A 16,037-nucleotide genomic window follows, 5' to 3' on the forward strand; every position below is an offset into this window, starting at 1 on the left:
GAACTGGACTTTTGCAAGTTCCTCTTTCTCTCTCTCCCGCCCCGCAGACCTGCAGCTTTCCAGTCCTCCGGGTTCACCCCAGTTTTGCCCCCTTTCAAGCCAAACAAGGACTCCGGAGAATTCTAAGTCACACTTCGGAAAAGCACTGGCAGGGCCTCCTGCCCTCCTCTCAAGGGTGTGGTGGAGTCAGTCTCTGCGTGGCTCAGGGTCAGGAACACGCCAGCCCAGCCAGCCCTGGGGAGGAACTTGAAATCCCAGGCATTCCCTCTTACTCCATCTCATTTCTGTCACGTTTCTACATTTTAATTTTTCTCATGGAAAAAGAAACACATCACATGGTCTAAAAACTAAACACCGCTAGAATCTGAGACTTTTAAAAATGCTTACTTATTTAAGTAATCTCTACACTCAACCTGGGGCTCAAACTCCTGACCCTGAAATCGCAAGTCACATGCTCCACCGGTTGAGCCAGCCCCACGCCCCAACACCTCTAGAATTTGAAAGGAAAGCGAGAGTCCTTGCTGCATTCCTTTGGCTTCTAATCCCCCTCTTTTCAGCCCCCCCCCCCCCCCATTTATTCTGAGTTTCTAAAATGCAGGCCTGCTCAGAGATCATCTCTCTGTGTTTCCGTGGACTATGCCTTTCTAAGATGGCAGATGTAGACCCGGGGCTTCACCCCCACTGCCTCCCGCCCGTGTCCCCTCCTCCCTGTCACAGATTTCGATTACATCGATGTTCAGGGTTTCCCCGATTGTGACCTTTATTCACAGCTGAGACCAAGTCATGTACTCTGTCCTCTGGGCCCTCTTCCACTCACTTTGTCCTTGTGGGTTTATGCTCTTTTTCATCCCTTCTGCTCCACTAAAGTGGATCCTGGGGAGTCATCAGTCTTCTCGTTTTTGCCAGAAGTCATCTTCTTCAGTCTCCAGCCAGTCTTCTCTCCTCCAAAGCCATGACTTGTGCCCATTCTTCCGTCTGGGAGCTGATAAAAGCTTGAGTCATGTCTCTTCCCAAGGGTCCTTGCATCATTTTATTAGGAAACACTGGATGGCAAAAAATACTCGGGCTCCAAGAGAGAACTCTGTCGAGCGGAATTTCAGGCTGCCAAGAGAGAAGTATGGGGACCTGGGCACTTGTTCTGGATGTTTGGGGCCAGCAGGGGATTCCTCAAGCCACGAAGGGGTTAAGGGTCAGCCAGCAGGAAGGACTAGGAGGGGAGGCAGAGGGAGAAGATGAAGGAATCCAGGCCTCTGAAGGAAGGCTAGTTGACTGGAGCTAACTAGTCGCCTCCATGACTTGCTAAATATAACTTTAAGTAATCTGCAGTCCCTTGGGGTCATTCTTATAGGAGGAGCGAGGCAAGGAAATAAGCGGTTGTTTGCAGTTCCAGGTCAAAGGTATCCTGGAGAAAGTACCCTGGCCACATTCTTCCGCAATTCAGTCTGTGCGTTCTGTGTCATCGTCGTTTTCGGGTTTCTCGCTGAGGAGTCTCAGAAGCATGCCTGCCCTTGCCTGCCACATGATAAAGATCCCTGCTGTCCTTGGATAACTTTGATTGAGGGCCTGCATTCTGCTCAGTTCCTTATCTGAAGAACATTCCTGACTAACACAGGACAGATTCCGAAGGAGTGCTGGTCTGGACAGAGGTCTCTGCTGACCGCACCCGGGCCGCCTCAGGCACAGGGGCCCCACCGCGTCTTGCCTCCCTAGTGGGGCTCCAGGAAGGGCCGCGCCTCCAGCAGGGGCATTTGGAGGGACGTGCTGGGACACTCCGGTGTCCCCTGCCCTGTTTATTTACAGGGGCAGCCAGAGGCCTGTGTCACTTGTGCAATGTTCAGTGAAGGAGCTGACCGTGGACTCTGTCAACTGGAAACTTGTGTTCTCTGTTAAAAATAACAACAGAAAGAAAAGCTGTTGGGACCAGGGCAAAGTGAAGGGACAGCTGGATCCGGAGACCAGTTATATTTCACGAAAAAGGAAAACCCCTTCCTTATCTTTGGAGAGAGGTTTTTGTACTCTCAGAAGAGGTCCTAATAAAATGCTCTTCCCTTTTATGCCGGGCACATTGGTTCTGTTTATGAAAGAAAGCAGACATTTTTCCTGACCATGTGTTTTATTGCAGAGGATTGTTCACACACATATGCACATGAGCATACACACACACACACACACACACACACACACACACACATCTGTGAGTACAGCCCTACATACTTTGCAAACACAGCCTTTATGGGGCTCACTTACATTCTTATGCCTTTGCTCCTCTCACTGCATTAATTTGCTTCCCTACTGTTTTAGCTGCTTTCCTGAGGCTTCAAATCACAAGGCACTGCTGGGTGTTCAAAAAGGTCTGTCCATGGGCGCCTGGGGGGGCTCAGTCAGTTAAGTGTCCAACTTGTGCTCAGGTCATGATCTGGCAGTTCGTGAGTTCGAGCCCCACATTGGTCTCTGCGCTGACAGCTCAGAACCTGGAGCCTGCTTCAGATTCTGTGCCTCCGTCTCTCTCTGTCCCTCCCCCACTTATGTTGTCTCTCTCTGTTTCTCAAAAATGAATAAACATTAAAAAAAAAGGTCTGTCCCCCTCTATTTTCGTATTGGTGTCCTTCCCAGCAAGGGGCCAGAAGAGGGACCGTCACCTTCTCCCTTCTCCCCCGCTGTAGGGAGAAGACAAAAGGAGCAAGAAATCTTCAGATCATGAGACTTTGGAAAGAATATGCCATGAAGGGAACTTGAGCTTATCTCCTAAGGTGGTCCTTAGATAACCTTTGCTTCCACTTTCAGCTCTCAGTCAGAACTGACATTACTTTGGTTTTTTGTTTCTTTTCCAGCAGGCTGAATAAGAGAGTCAGGGAAGCATCTCTTTGCTCTGGAATCTTTTACACTCAACTGTCTACTGCAGGGATCACAAAGGAGACACCGGCCCCCATCTCCAAACATAGCAAAGGTGCAGTAAGCCGTTGTTATCTTGTGCACACACGCACACACATGCACACGTATGCCCGCGGACGCACACACACGGGCACAGGTACGCACACGCTTGGATTTGCTAAGCAAATAAAGGTCTCAAGGGTGGGAGGGAGAATATGTACCCACTAGTGAAAACAATCTTGAAAAGAATTTCGGGAGAATACATCTTCCTGTATCTGCTTCCTTGTCATCAGTGTGAGTCTTGAGCCACCTCTCCCTTTGTTAAACTCACGGTGGACTGTTGTCGACCAAGCTCACCTTCGTTCTGCATTCTTGTTCCTCCACAGCTCGGCCTGAGCTCTCCTCAGGGCGCCCGGGGAGACCAGCCAGCTCTCGGAAATCAACCATCCCAGATCCTTCATCTTTGTTTCAGATGCTCCTTTCATTACCTCACCTTAATCAAAAGCTGACTTTATCTACAGGCTGACACCGTCCTCCCCGCCCTGTGCTGCATTCCAACACATACCTCCTGTCTCCGGCCTTCCCCATTCCAAGCTGACAGGCCGTGAAGTGCCTCTCCTTGTCCCTCCTTCTCTCTCTTTCCTGACTCTGTCTTCCCTCATCGACTCTCAGCGAGCCCTGTGCAAGTCCACACCATTCTGCCTGTCCACCTTTCCCAATCCTTCCTGTCTACCACTGTCTAGGATGGCCTTCACGTGTCCTACTCTCTCCCTCCCCCCCTTCTAGAAACATCTATAGATATCCTTTTTTTGTTTTAAGTTTATTTATTTATTTCGAGAGAGAGAGAGAGAGACAGTGCGAGTGGGGAAGGGGCAGAGAGAGGGGGAGAGAGAATCCCAAGCAGGCTCCACACTCTCAGCGCAGAGCCCAACATGAGGCTCAAACTCACGAACCATGAGATCACGTGAGCTGAAACCAAGAGTAGGACGCTTAACTGACTGAGTCACCCAGGCACCCCCTAGATATCCTTTTGTAACAGTTCCTCAGCCGTCTCTGGCCTAGAGACCTTTATCTCCACCGATTTTATGTCATCAGGACACAAAGAGGTCATCCTACAGAACCACTCCAGGCCCACACTCTAGAGTCCAGACATTCTCCTTTCAGCTCCACAGGATCTCACTTCCCTTGTTCCTACTGAACCAATGATCCTATCACTTCTCTTCTCACTGTTTTCTGAGTGTCCTCCAGGCTTTGCTTGTGTCCTCACCCAGACCAAAGATGTCCTACCTTCAAACTACGCGATCCCTTGGTGGGGGATGGGGGAGGCCCGTTCCTGGCCTCACGCATTTCTGTAAGCTTCTCGCTGCAGCATTCCTTCTGTGTTTCTCTTTCACAAACTTCAAGGGGTCCCTATGCTGCATAAGCCGTGCCTTCCATTTTCTCTCCTCTGCTGCAAGACCACCAACTGAGGAGGCTGGTTGCTGGTTTTACTTCTAGTTCCTATTAGTTAATTAAAGTTTATTTATTTTGAGAGAGAGAGAGAGTGAGGGAGGGCAGAGAGAGAGGGAGAGAGAGAATCCCAAGCAGACTCCACACCGGCAGCACAGAGGCCCATCCAGGGCTCAAACCTCACCAATAGTGAGATCACAACCTGAGCTGAAACCAAAAGTTGGACACTTAGCCAACTGAGCCACCCAGGCACCCTAGTTCCTATTATTTAACCTCAAGGAAGACTTCAGTGGCCCTTGGCAGTGTTTTAGTCACCTCTGACTTCTTCTCATCCCCCACACAGAGCCCTCCGAGGCTCTTACTCTACTCCCCGAGGCCCAGCTCATCTCTGTCCCCTGCTTTCTCTCCTGAGATCCTTCTTTACAGACAACATTGGGATCATCTGACGTAAGGAGCTTCCTCCTGTCTTTCCACTCCCTGTCAGCCTTCTCCTCATTAGAACCCTCGTTGTTTTCAGCTTGGAACAGTGTACTAAGCTCCTAACTGCACAACCCATCCTTTCCTCCTTTCCAACCCCGTGTTGGATTTATTATTCCAAAGACCACATTCCTCTCGTGCGTAAAAATCTTCAGGTTTCCCCGTTGCTGCTAAATTATGTGACCGGCCAGGCATGGCTGTTGTCCACACATACTCCATTTTGTCTGACACCAAATCTTTGCTTATATTATTTTCTCTGTCTTGAGGGCCTTCTGTCTGTCATTGCCACATGATCAAATCTTATCTTACCTTAGAGGCAAGCTCAAAAGCCATCACCGACAAAAAATTGTCCCTAGACCCTCTTTGCTAGAAGAGATTTTTCCCACCTTTGCTTTCTTATAGCTCTTGAATCCTCTTGCAACATTTATAACTTTCCACCCTGTATTATGGTTGACAGACAAAACTGTAAGCTTCTTAAGGGTAAAAGCCTCCTAGCAACAGCACAGCAGTGACATACCATGTGGGGCAGTTCAGGATGCTTTTATCACAAGTGGCAGGAACATAGCTAACACAGGCCAAAAAGAGAAATTATTAGGCAAACACACACCGCAGATCACACAGCAGTGGGAAGTACAGGGAAACAGCTGGGCCTCAGGGACTACTAGAACGAACTAGAAACATGAATTCAACAGCACACATGCTCTTTGTCTTTGCTTCTCTCTACCCGTTGGAGCCACTCTCCATGTAGTGGTGCCATAAAAAGTCAATCAGCACTCAGGGTGGTTCTTTGTCATTTTAACCAGGTACCTTATTCTTACCTATTCATTAAAATAGGACTTTTAATAGTTCCACTTGGTCAATCTAACTCCAAGTAGAATATATACGTGCAGGAAACTGATTCTTCCTTAAGGGGCCTTTAAAATCAAACTTCCCTCTAATCTAAGGTCATAGGCCTTACCTCCAATTAAAATGGGTTGATAAAATGCCCAGGTGTATACATATGGCTCTCAACAACAACAACAACAACAAAATGGCATCGAGCCCACTAATAAATAGTGTACAAATTCCTCTGTATGTTGATCAGTTTCCTCCTCTCCACTTTCACCAACATCCTGTACCTTGATTCCCAGCATTTGTGCATTTGCTCTATGGAGAGAATCTTTGTTTCCTTTGACCATGTTGGTCATTGTTCATTATGAAGAATTTTGGACATATTCCTGAAGATCGGCTTTTCTGGCATGGTCCCTATGGCCAGGGCTGTGTGACTCAGATCGGAAAGTATGTCAAGGATGAGTGGATTTTTTCACTTTGAGTTTTTTCACACTTTGAGGTCTCCAATATTCAGAGTAATCATTTTGACCCCTTTTATCAATATCACCTCCACTGAAAGTCAATAATAACTGAATTACCCAGAACCTCTGTTCTTGAGTCCTTGAGAGCTGGGAGGGGGGTGCAAGAAAAATCTTTTATTTCAACTGAACACTATGGTTAAGGGAGGAAAGGAGTGAAGAGTTGTAAGAATAGGACAAAGTGGGCCTTTAACACTTTACACAACAAACATCTATATGGAAAGGGGATTAATTTATCCAGATGAGACACCAATCAAATATCTAGACAAAACACTGAATATTTTTTCCCCATAGATTTGGAGTCGCCAGACTCAGCAAATAAAGATGTAAGATGCCCAGTTAAATTTGAATTTGAGATAAACAGTGAAAACTTTTTAGTATAAGTATATCCTATGTATACATACTATGTATCAGCATAGGACATACTTATACTAAAAATTATTTGTGGTTTATCTGAAATTCAAATTAATCGGGTATCCTGTACTTTATCTGGTAATTCTATTTAGATTAAATATTTTGGCCCTGTCTAGACACAGTCTGAATTTTATTTAAAAAAAATTTTTTTTAACGTTTATTTATTTTTGAGAGACAGAGAGATAGTGTGAGCAGGGGAGGGGCAGAGAGACAGGGAGACACAGAATCCAAAGCAGGTTCCAGGCTCTGGGCTATCAGCACAGAGCCCGACACGGGCTTGAACTCACGAACCGCGAGATCATGACCCGAGCCGAAGTCAGATGCTTGAATGACTGAGCCACCCAGGTGCCCCTGAATTTTATTTTTAACCCAGTAATCATTTTTTTCAGTTTATTTATTTATTTTGATTCCAGCATGCAAGCAGGGGAGGGGCAGAGAGAGAGGCAAAGAGAATTCCAAGCAGGTTCCACACTGTCAATGCAGAGCCCAGATGTGGGGCCTGAATTCACAAACTGTGAGAGCATGACCTGAGCCAAAACCAAAAGCCAGTAACTTAACTGACTGAGCCACCCAGGCACCCCCCAATAGTCATTTTTTAAAGATATTTATCCATTGGGGTGCCTGGGTGGTTCAGTCGGTTAAGTGTCCAACTTTGGCTCAGGTCATGAACTCACAGTTTGTGAGTTCGAGCCCCACATTGGGCTCTGTGCTGGCAGCTCAGAGCCTGGAGCCCACTTCAGATTCTGTGTCTTGCTCTCTCTCTCTGCCCATCCCCTGCTCGTGCTCTGTCTCTTTCTCTCTCAGATATAAATAAACATTTAAAAAAAATTTTTAAAGACATTTATCCATAGAAAAGAAGCCCTTTCCATGGCTTATCTACCTTTCCACCATCTTTGAAATGGAAATTTAGACTGCTCTTCTCAATTCCAAACTTTCTTCTAAATGGCCCACACCCTTAGCATGGAGCACTAAAGCAACATAATTTAATCCATAGATAGATTGCATTAATGCTCTATTCTGTTAGTATGTGCATTATTAATTTGATTGCCTCTAATTTTTTTGTTGTTGCAGTTTTATACCTTTATTTGACAATCAGCCATTAGTTCTCATCCACATTAACTGTCTGTGGACTTTTGAAAGTGGTGACAGGTACGTAGATAACCAACACCTAGAGCCTAGTTGGTGAATCTTCATCCCTATTACGTTTTCTGGACAACCACACATGGTTACAGTATGGCACATTCCTTATTCCTTTGGCCCAGACAGCTTTGTTGAGCCTGGTGTCAAAGCACACATCTGGAGTTCCCATCTCTTTCGTGACAAATTTCCAGATCTCTTTGAATGCTTGAGAGGCACGCTTCTTGAACCCCGCTCCATGGATGCGCTTGTGAGTGCTAATAGTGTATTCTCTGGTCACTACCTTGATGATGGCAGAATGGCCCTTCTTCTTGCTACCCTTCTCTGGGGGAGCCATTCTGCCTGGCCCTGGTTGGAAAAGCTGATCACCTCTAATTTTGAATACATTGTAGAGCTTAGTCCAGCATCAGAATATCGAGTAAGAACTAAATAGAAGTGAGGCACTCATCTATGCAAGGACCACTTATCAAGTACACATTTCATGTGTTGATCTTTTTTAGGCTCTACAAAGGTACACAAAGATACACGAAATTAATTCAACAAACTCTTTATGAAAAATCTATTTTGCCAGGCCATTATTCAAGGTGCTAGGAGTGCTATAGAGTTCCCATACTTGAGGGACTCTGTTCATTGAGAAAGAACTCATTGGATAAGAACCAAGATCCCCACTCCCAAGGGATATGCTGTTCTGCTAACTACCAGGGTTTTTCTTTTGCTGAATGGTGTATACAAACTCGTTAAAGACTGACTTTTTTTTTCTTTTAAATGTTTATTTATTTATTTATTTTTGAGAGGGGGAGCAGAGAGAGAGGGAGATAGAGAATCCCAAGCAGGCCCTGAGGCGAAATCAAGAGTCAGACCCTAACCAACTGAGCCACCCAGGTGCCACTAAACGCTGACTTTCTTAAGAGAACAAAGAGAACTTTTAATGTTGGGTGGGAGATGGGGTGCCTGCGTGGCTCAGTCAAGCATCTGACTTTGGCTCAGGTCATGATCTTGTGCCTGCATTGGGCTCTGTGCTGGCAGCTCAGAGCCAGGAGCCTGCTTCAGATTCTGTGTCTCCCTCTCTCTCTGGCCTTCCCCCGCTCACGCTCTGTCTCTGTCTCTGTCTGTTTCTCAAAGATAAAAATAAATAAACATTAAAAAAAAGTTGGGTGGGAGAAAAGAAAAAAGAGAAAGAGGCAACTGGCAGAGGCGGGCTCTTTGGTAGGAAGAGGGAAAATGTCTGATAGGGTAATGGATTAAATGTCTGCTTGGTGATATGTATGGGATGTGACCGCTCCTTCCTAGACTCCAAAGCATGCTTCACTAGAACACCAATTTTCTTATTAATGTGTTGTAGTATTAGCTATGTTTTGGAGGATATGACATAGTGGTGAGTAGGGCCTCAGAGTGAATGTAAAGTGAGAGCCAAGGCTCCCCATGGGAGGCCCAGCCCATCTGGGTTACATCTTGGGGATCCTCATCTTGCATATTTGATATAAGTTAAAGATTCCAGCTGCATTTTAGATTGTCGTTGCTAAGAAGACAACTCACCATCCATGCCAAACATTTGGAATTTTGTGTAACAGAGTGAAGATACTTCTGGCATGAGCCACAATGGTTCTTGGCATCAGTTAAGTTTCTTTTGTTTCAACGGAATCAAGGCCAATTAAGCAAGAAAAAAAGAAGAGGATGTGGGGGAAGGGATTGGTGGTAGAATGTATTAGAAGCACAAGGGGATGGGCTGCCTGGGTGGCTCAGTCGGTTAATCGCCCAACTCTCAGTTTTGGTTTCGGCATGATCTCATGGTTTCATGAGTTCGAGTCCTACATGGGGCTCTGGGCTGACAGCACAGAGCCTGCTTGGTGTTCTTTCTCTCTCTCTCTCTGCCTCTCCCCCTCTCATGCTGTCTCTGTTTCTCTCAAAATATACAAATAAACTTAAAAAAAAAAAAAGAAGAAGAACAAGGGAGAGCTCACACCTAGGAAGAGCTGGCCAGCTTGACCTTGGGGGTCAGGGAGACCAGGGGACAGGGACCAGGGGCTTCCTTCAGCGACCTCAGGGGCCATGGAGATTTTCTGAAGCGGCTGCTATCATGTGTTTTACCCCTATTGTCATCTCTGTTCATGTTATTAAGTTCCCGTGAGAGAATCTAATTAATACAGCTGGAGTCAAGGGTCTCAACTCTCTGTGTGGCAAAATCATTTGAGTTAGAGAGTCTTCTCTTTCCATGTCTCCAACATGTCTCAAAACTAGATAGAAATGGTGTAATCTTGGATGTTTATACTGTGTGTCCTTCTTTTGGTTTAACTGAGAGTCTTGAATTATTCCATCTCTCTAACACACATTAATTTGGAAGTTATATACACTCTGCTTCTATTCTTTCGGTGGTTACCCTAGAAATTCCAACCTGCACCCGTAACCCACCGAAGTCTAAGTTAATCAACATCTTTCCTCTCCTCTCCAAAACCAATCCAAAAACTTTAGAATACTCAAATTCCATTCCTCCTTACCTACTTATAAATTGACTTTTTCATATAGTTTAAGTCAACTTTTTTTTTTTTAACGTTTATTTATTTTGAGAGAGAGCGAGAACATGTGCTTGCGAGAGAGCGGGGGAGGGGGACAGAGAGAGGGAGAGAGAGAATCTTAGGCGAGCACTGCACTGTCAGCACAGAGCCCAATGAAGAACTCACAAACCGTGAGATCACGACTTGAGCCAAAATCAAGAGCTCAACTGACTGAGCCACCCACACGTCCCAGGAAGTCAACTTTTAACGCACAACCAAGAATTATTCCAACATTTTATTGTCAGTGTTCATTTGCGTCTGCCGTTTGCTTTGCTCTTCACTCATTGTGTGTCTCAAACATTCCATATGGGACCTTTTTTTTTTTCTTCCTGCCTCAAGTATTTTCTTTAGCATTTCCTTTAAGAGCTTTTGTTAGTGATGAACTAGCAATTTTTATTTCTCCGCAGTATTTATTTTGTCCTTATTCTTGAAAGACTTTTTTTACCCCTGCCAGATAGAAAAATTCTAGGCTGGCACATTAGTTCTCTCCGTGCACTAGAGGCGTATCACTGTTTTTCTCACTTCCATTGTTTGCTGTTGAAAATCTGCTGTCAGCTGAGCTGCTACTCCTTTAAAGTCAATCTTTTCTCTCTTTTTTTCTGGCTGCTTTTAAGATTTTTCTCTTTATCTTTAGTTTCCTGCAACTTCAGCATGATGTGCCTAAGTATGTTTTACTTACCCTGCTTGGGATTTAACGGGTTTACCAAATCTCTGGATACGTGTCTGGCGGTTCTGAAAATGTTCAGTTATTATGAATTTAAATACTGCCTAGTTCTTTCTCTCCCTTTTTCTAGAACATCTATTTAACCTTATCTTGCGTGTCTCTCAAACCCTCTTTCCCATTTTTCATCTTTTGATTCCGTGTTGCATTTAGAAAAAATTGTTTTTCTGTTTCACTGTTTCTCTAATTGTGTTTAATCTACTCCCTGAGTTTTTAATTTTGATAAACTTGAAGTTAGTTATTTTTTAAATGCACTGACACTTTTTATAGTAACTTATAACTGCTAATTCATTAATCTACATCTATATGGGTCTTTTTGTGGCTCTTTGTTACTTCCGTTGGTTTCCTTGTATGCTTGAATGTTTTTAATTATATGCTGCTCACTGCCCTTAGAAAATTATTTGTGGGGGCACCTGGATGGCTCAGTCAGTTAAGCATCCAACTCTTGATTTAGGCTCAGGTCATGATCTCTCAGTTCATGAGATCAAGCCCCATGTCAGGCTCTGTACTGACAGTGTGGAGCCTGCTTGGGATTCTTTCTCCCTCTCTTTCTGCCCCTCCCCTGCTTGTGCATGTGCTCTCTCTCTCTCTAAAAATAAACAAATATATATTTAAATATATAATAAATATATATGTTATATATATTTATATAATTTATGTCATTATATACCTTTCTGTACCTTTCTGTCTGCTACCACTTTATACTTCATTTAGGGTTTAAAGTTTCTTAGACCACTCAAGTCTTTTGAATCCACAGGAGTAACTATCTGTAGTTATAACTTTTTTTGTGGATTTTGGTTTTCTCCCTTGCTCCTTCTGGCCCAGTTAAATCTCCTCACCCTCCCAGGGGTGAAAGCAGGAAGGTGGTTTCACTATTGAGAGTCCCCCTTAATGTGAAGGCTTCCACTAAATCTTTATGTTTAGAAGACCCTGGACCTAGCATCTGTGCCTCTCACACCATGAGTCTGTGAAAACCACTGCTCTGTCTCAGGCCAAATTCTCAAATACCACCAGGACAAAAGTAGTTCAGAGAGCTCTGTTTACCGCTGGATTTTCGCTTTCTTTTCGCTTTGGGCCTGATATTTCTTTTCCATCTCATCAGTAATGTGGTCCTTTTATGAAGATCTTAAAACTTTTTTATTCATTATTTTTAGATGCTCTTCGCCAAAAGGTATCTCCTAATAACCTGACTTACCATAAAAGACAGTATCTGGCCACAGAGAGTGAACGCGCCTCAGGCCTTCAGTTGATTTAGCTCCTTTCTTGGAAGTTAACACCTCATTCTCTACGGTGAGGCAAGGGCATCCACTCTGTGTCAGTCAAATGTTTAACGATCTTTGGAAAACTAGATTTTTACAACTGTCTTGAGGCAAATAATCCTAAACGGATTGGAGATAGTCAGAATTTCCACTCTGGAATCTCTTAATACTTCCTCCATCCTGTACTCAAAGCGCTCCCTCCACATCTAAAGTGCACTCTTGGGAAGAGAAAACATCTGATGGATAGGCTGCCTGCTGTAGTCCTTTCCCTGTGGTCTCTGGCTTTCGGCATGGTGAATATGCTGAGTGTTCACCACACTTTATTCCTCCTGCATGGAATCTACCTGAAGAAAGATGGGCACGTGCACCCCACAGTCAAGTTCTGTCCTTGTTTGATTTTGGAACCTGCGATATCCATATGGAGCCTATGTGGGATTGAGAAGGCCGAGAAGCAAGGCAGATGGTAGGGAAGAAGATCTTCTGGGGGAAATGGAGAATTTGGAATACTGTTTTGCTCCTAGTATTCAAATGCTCATTCCTATATCTCCAACATTTTCAACAGGTTATTAATTTCTCATTATTGTGTTGAATTATCTCAGTTTGGGGGGGATGCTAAAAAATCAATGCCATGTCGAGATTGGTATTAGCCTACCTGGAAAGCTGATCATAACTGCTTTACTACTTTGTTTGCCTGCTTGGCCCCTGTTGCAATTTGAGTTTCCAATGTTTGATGAAGTCATTAATATTAGGTGCCCAAGAGAAGGAGCCCAGTGAAGGGATTAGTAACTTCCATTTAAACAGCACAGAGGAATGAAACCTTTAGCTAGGGAGATTTTGAAAACAGATGTTGCTTAAAGAGAAGACAGACATGATCATCATTTATAGCTATAGAACCAGGTTTAACAAGCATTTATACAGGACCCATTATGCTCTATGCACCAGGTTGGTATTTTTTTTTAATGTTTATTTATTTTGAAAGAGGGAGAGTGTGTGTGTGTGAGCAGGAGAGAGGCAGAGAGAGGGGAGGAGAGAGAGAATCCCAAGCAGGTGCTATGCTGTTAGCACAAAGCCCAACTCAGGGCTTGATCCCATGAACTGTGAGATCATGACCTGATCCATAATCAAGAGTCAGACGCTTAAGCAACTGAGCCACCCAGGCGCCCCCAGGCTAGGTATTTTTAAAACCACAATCCATTAAATTCAGAAAAAAAGAATCATGCCCCTTCTTTGGTGTTGAGCAGAGAGATGTGAAAAAAGTAAACTATTTTAGGATTAAGGAAGGAAGAAAATTCTCACTAGACATTATCCCATGTAGGGGAAAATATTTCAGGAATATTTCCTGGAGGCTCAAGGGCACATTTTAAGACTTAAGTTTGAATAATACACTACTCAGTTAAGCCTTTAGTTTTTCTAAAGAATGTGGTAAGAGTCCCGGACATAAGAGATTTACATTTTCTCCGTATTAGTTCATCTTACGTGTTAACTTTAAGGAAAGATTGTGCAATGCATGGGGTCTGTGAAACCCATAGTTCGTGGGTTAAGGATTCTCGGCACACAGTGCAACACATGGTGTGCCGCTCTGCTAAGGAAGGAGGCACTAGGTGTCTATATGGGGAAGCTTTTCCATCGGGAACAACGTCCTACTTCTTTCTTTTTGATGGCGTACGTTCTACACTATGTTCCTCTGTAACGATTCACGTGCGCTTTCCGCGTCATGCTAAATCTCTGCTTTCTTCTGGGGAGTTATTTTCTCACAGCACCTGGCTCAGTGAGTTGCCCGTGATAAGCAATAAATAATCAAAGGCAGTATGGAATGTAGAGATGTAAGTGCCGGACCTGGCTCTGCCACTCAAGACAGGATAAGTTCCAGTGAAGCGGATGCTTGTTCTTTTTCTCTACTAGTTTTTGTTCATCCTTCCTTTTGACCAAGAATCCCAGTTCTTGTCAGTCATATGTTCCTTGCTGAAGCAGTCAATGCCCTTTGGGAAAATCTGACCCTACTCTTGGCTCCAGGAGTGAATTAGTCAGGGTTCTCCAGAGAAACAGAACTGAGATAAAGGGAGAGAGAGAGAGAGAGAGAGAGAGAGAGAGAGAGAGAGATAGGGAGAGGTATAAAGAACTGGCTCATGTGATTATGGAGGCTGAGAAATCCCACAGTCTCTTGTCTACAAGCTGCAGAACCAGGAGAGCTGATGGTATGAATTCCATTATGAGTAAAGGAAGAAAGAAACTGATGTCCCAGCTCAGGAACAGGTAGGGAAGAAATTCTTCCTTACCTCACCTTTTGTTCTAGTCAGGCCTCCAACAGATTGGATGAGGCCCACCTACATTGGGGGGGAGGGGGTCAATCCGCTTTATTCAGTCTACTGATTCACATGTTAATCTCATCCAGAATAATGTTTAACCAAATATCTGGGAGCCCCACATCCCAATCAAGTTAACCATCACAAAGGACAAATCCAGTTTGGCTTAAACCAGTCACCACATCATGTCACCCTGTGGGCTGCAGTGATTGATCAAAGAGGGGCAAATACCCAACTCTAGGCCAATGAAGTGCAAGACAAGGGGACGTTTGCTAGAGATTACAAGGAAAGAAACTTTTTCATCCTTCCATGGAAGTGATGTACACGGATGCTCTTATGTACCTGGACATGAATGAAAAAGTCCGTGAAATTTGCTGGTAATCATCTTATGGCAACACAGAACCTGGCCTTGATCTATAACAGGCAGTGTAGAAGGCAGAGAAAGATGGGAAAATAAACTGGACCATTGTTGAGATTACTTCACATTTATGTGGAACCTGTGAAATGAAATGAAATGAAATGAAATGAAATGAAATGAAATGAAATGAAATGAAATGAAATGAAATGAAATGAAATGAAATACAATAAAATATTCCTAACGAGTACAGTTGGAGTTTGGATGTTATGATCACCAAAGACGCCTTTCAGCTTATAACATTCAATGAGTCTAGTGAGAACTCTACCCAAAAAGTAAACCATTTTTATTACGAAAAGTGAGTATTCGGTAGGTATTAACCAAGTTGGACCACCTGCATCAAGAAAGTACATCCACTCGGCCACACTGACTCCTCACCTGGAGGGGAAGACCTGGGGGAGGACCAGAGGGAGCCTCGTGCACCTTGACATTACGGGCGCAAGACCGAATCTAGATGCTGAGAATATGTGAAGATTGTGTACAAAAATCTCCACCTTCACGGTGCTTACATTCTAGCTGAGGGAGACAGACTATAAACAAATACACTAATAAATAAGCAAATAGCTAAAAAGACCGCGTGTTGGACAGTAACGAGTACTCTGGAGAAAAGGGTATAGGGAGTGCAATTTTAAACGGTGTGGGTCAAGGAAGGTGTATTTGCTGTCTGGGGCTGCTCTAATCAAGTACCACAAACTGAGTGGCTCGAATAACAGAACTGTGTTGTCTCACAGAAGTGTACAGTCAGAGTCTCAGCAGGGTTTGTTTCTTCTGAGGCCTGGTTCCTATCCGTCTCCTCGCTCCTGGTCACCTCAGACATTCCTTGGCTGGTGGATGGCTATCTACTCCTTGTGCCTTCACACCATCTTCCTTTTGTATGTGTCTGTCTCTGTGTCTGAATTTCCCCTTTACATAAGAACACCAGTCAGGGGAGCCCGGGGGGCTCAATTGGTTAAGCGTCTGACTCTTGATTTCAGCTCAGATCATGATCCCGGGCTTGTGAGATGGAGCCCCGTGCCAGGCTCTGCGCTGGCAGCACGGAGCCTGCTTGGGATTCTCATTCTCTCTCTCTCTCTGTCTCTCTCTGCCCTTC

The 16,037-nt window shown here is 44.4% G+C and overlaps 1 protein-coding gene and 1 long non-coding RNA gene across 2 annotated transcripts; both read right to left on the bottom strand.

Annotated features, from left to right (window-relative positions):
- Positions 1-729: 729 nt before the first annotated feature.
- On the bottom strand, positions 730-3,350 carry LOC123384803. Its single transcript, XR_006596400.1, has 2 exons — positions 3,229-3,350; positions 730-1,883 (listed from the first exon to the last, which is right to left on the bottom strand). It is a non-coding gene; the product is annotated as an uncharacterized LOC123384803 (long non-coding RNA).
- A 4,378-nt stretch (positions 3,351-7,728) lies between these two features.
- LOC101089601 (60S ribosomal protein L31-like) lies at positions 7,729-8,034 on the bottom strand. The gene has a single exon (XM_011281465.2). It carries the CDS (start codon positions 8,032-8,034, stop codon positions 7,729-7,731), a length of 306 nt encoding a protein of 101 aa, XP_011279767.2.
- Between the last annotated feature and the right edge of the window lie 8,003 nt (positions 8,035-16,037).

Source organism: Felis catus, chromosome B1 (genome assembly GCF_018350175.1).
Source record: "Felis catus isolate Fca126 chromosome B1, F.catus_Fca126_mat1.0, whole genome shotgun sequence".
In the NCBI taxonomy this organism is placed as follows: Eukaryota; Metazoa; Chordata; class Mammalia; order Carnivora; family Felidae; genus Felis; species Felis catus.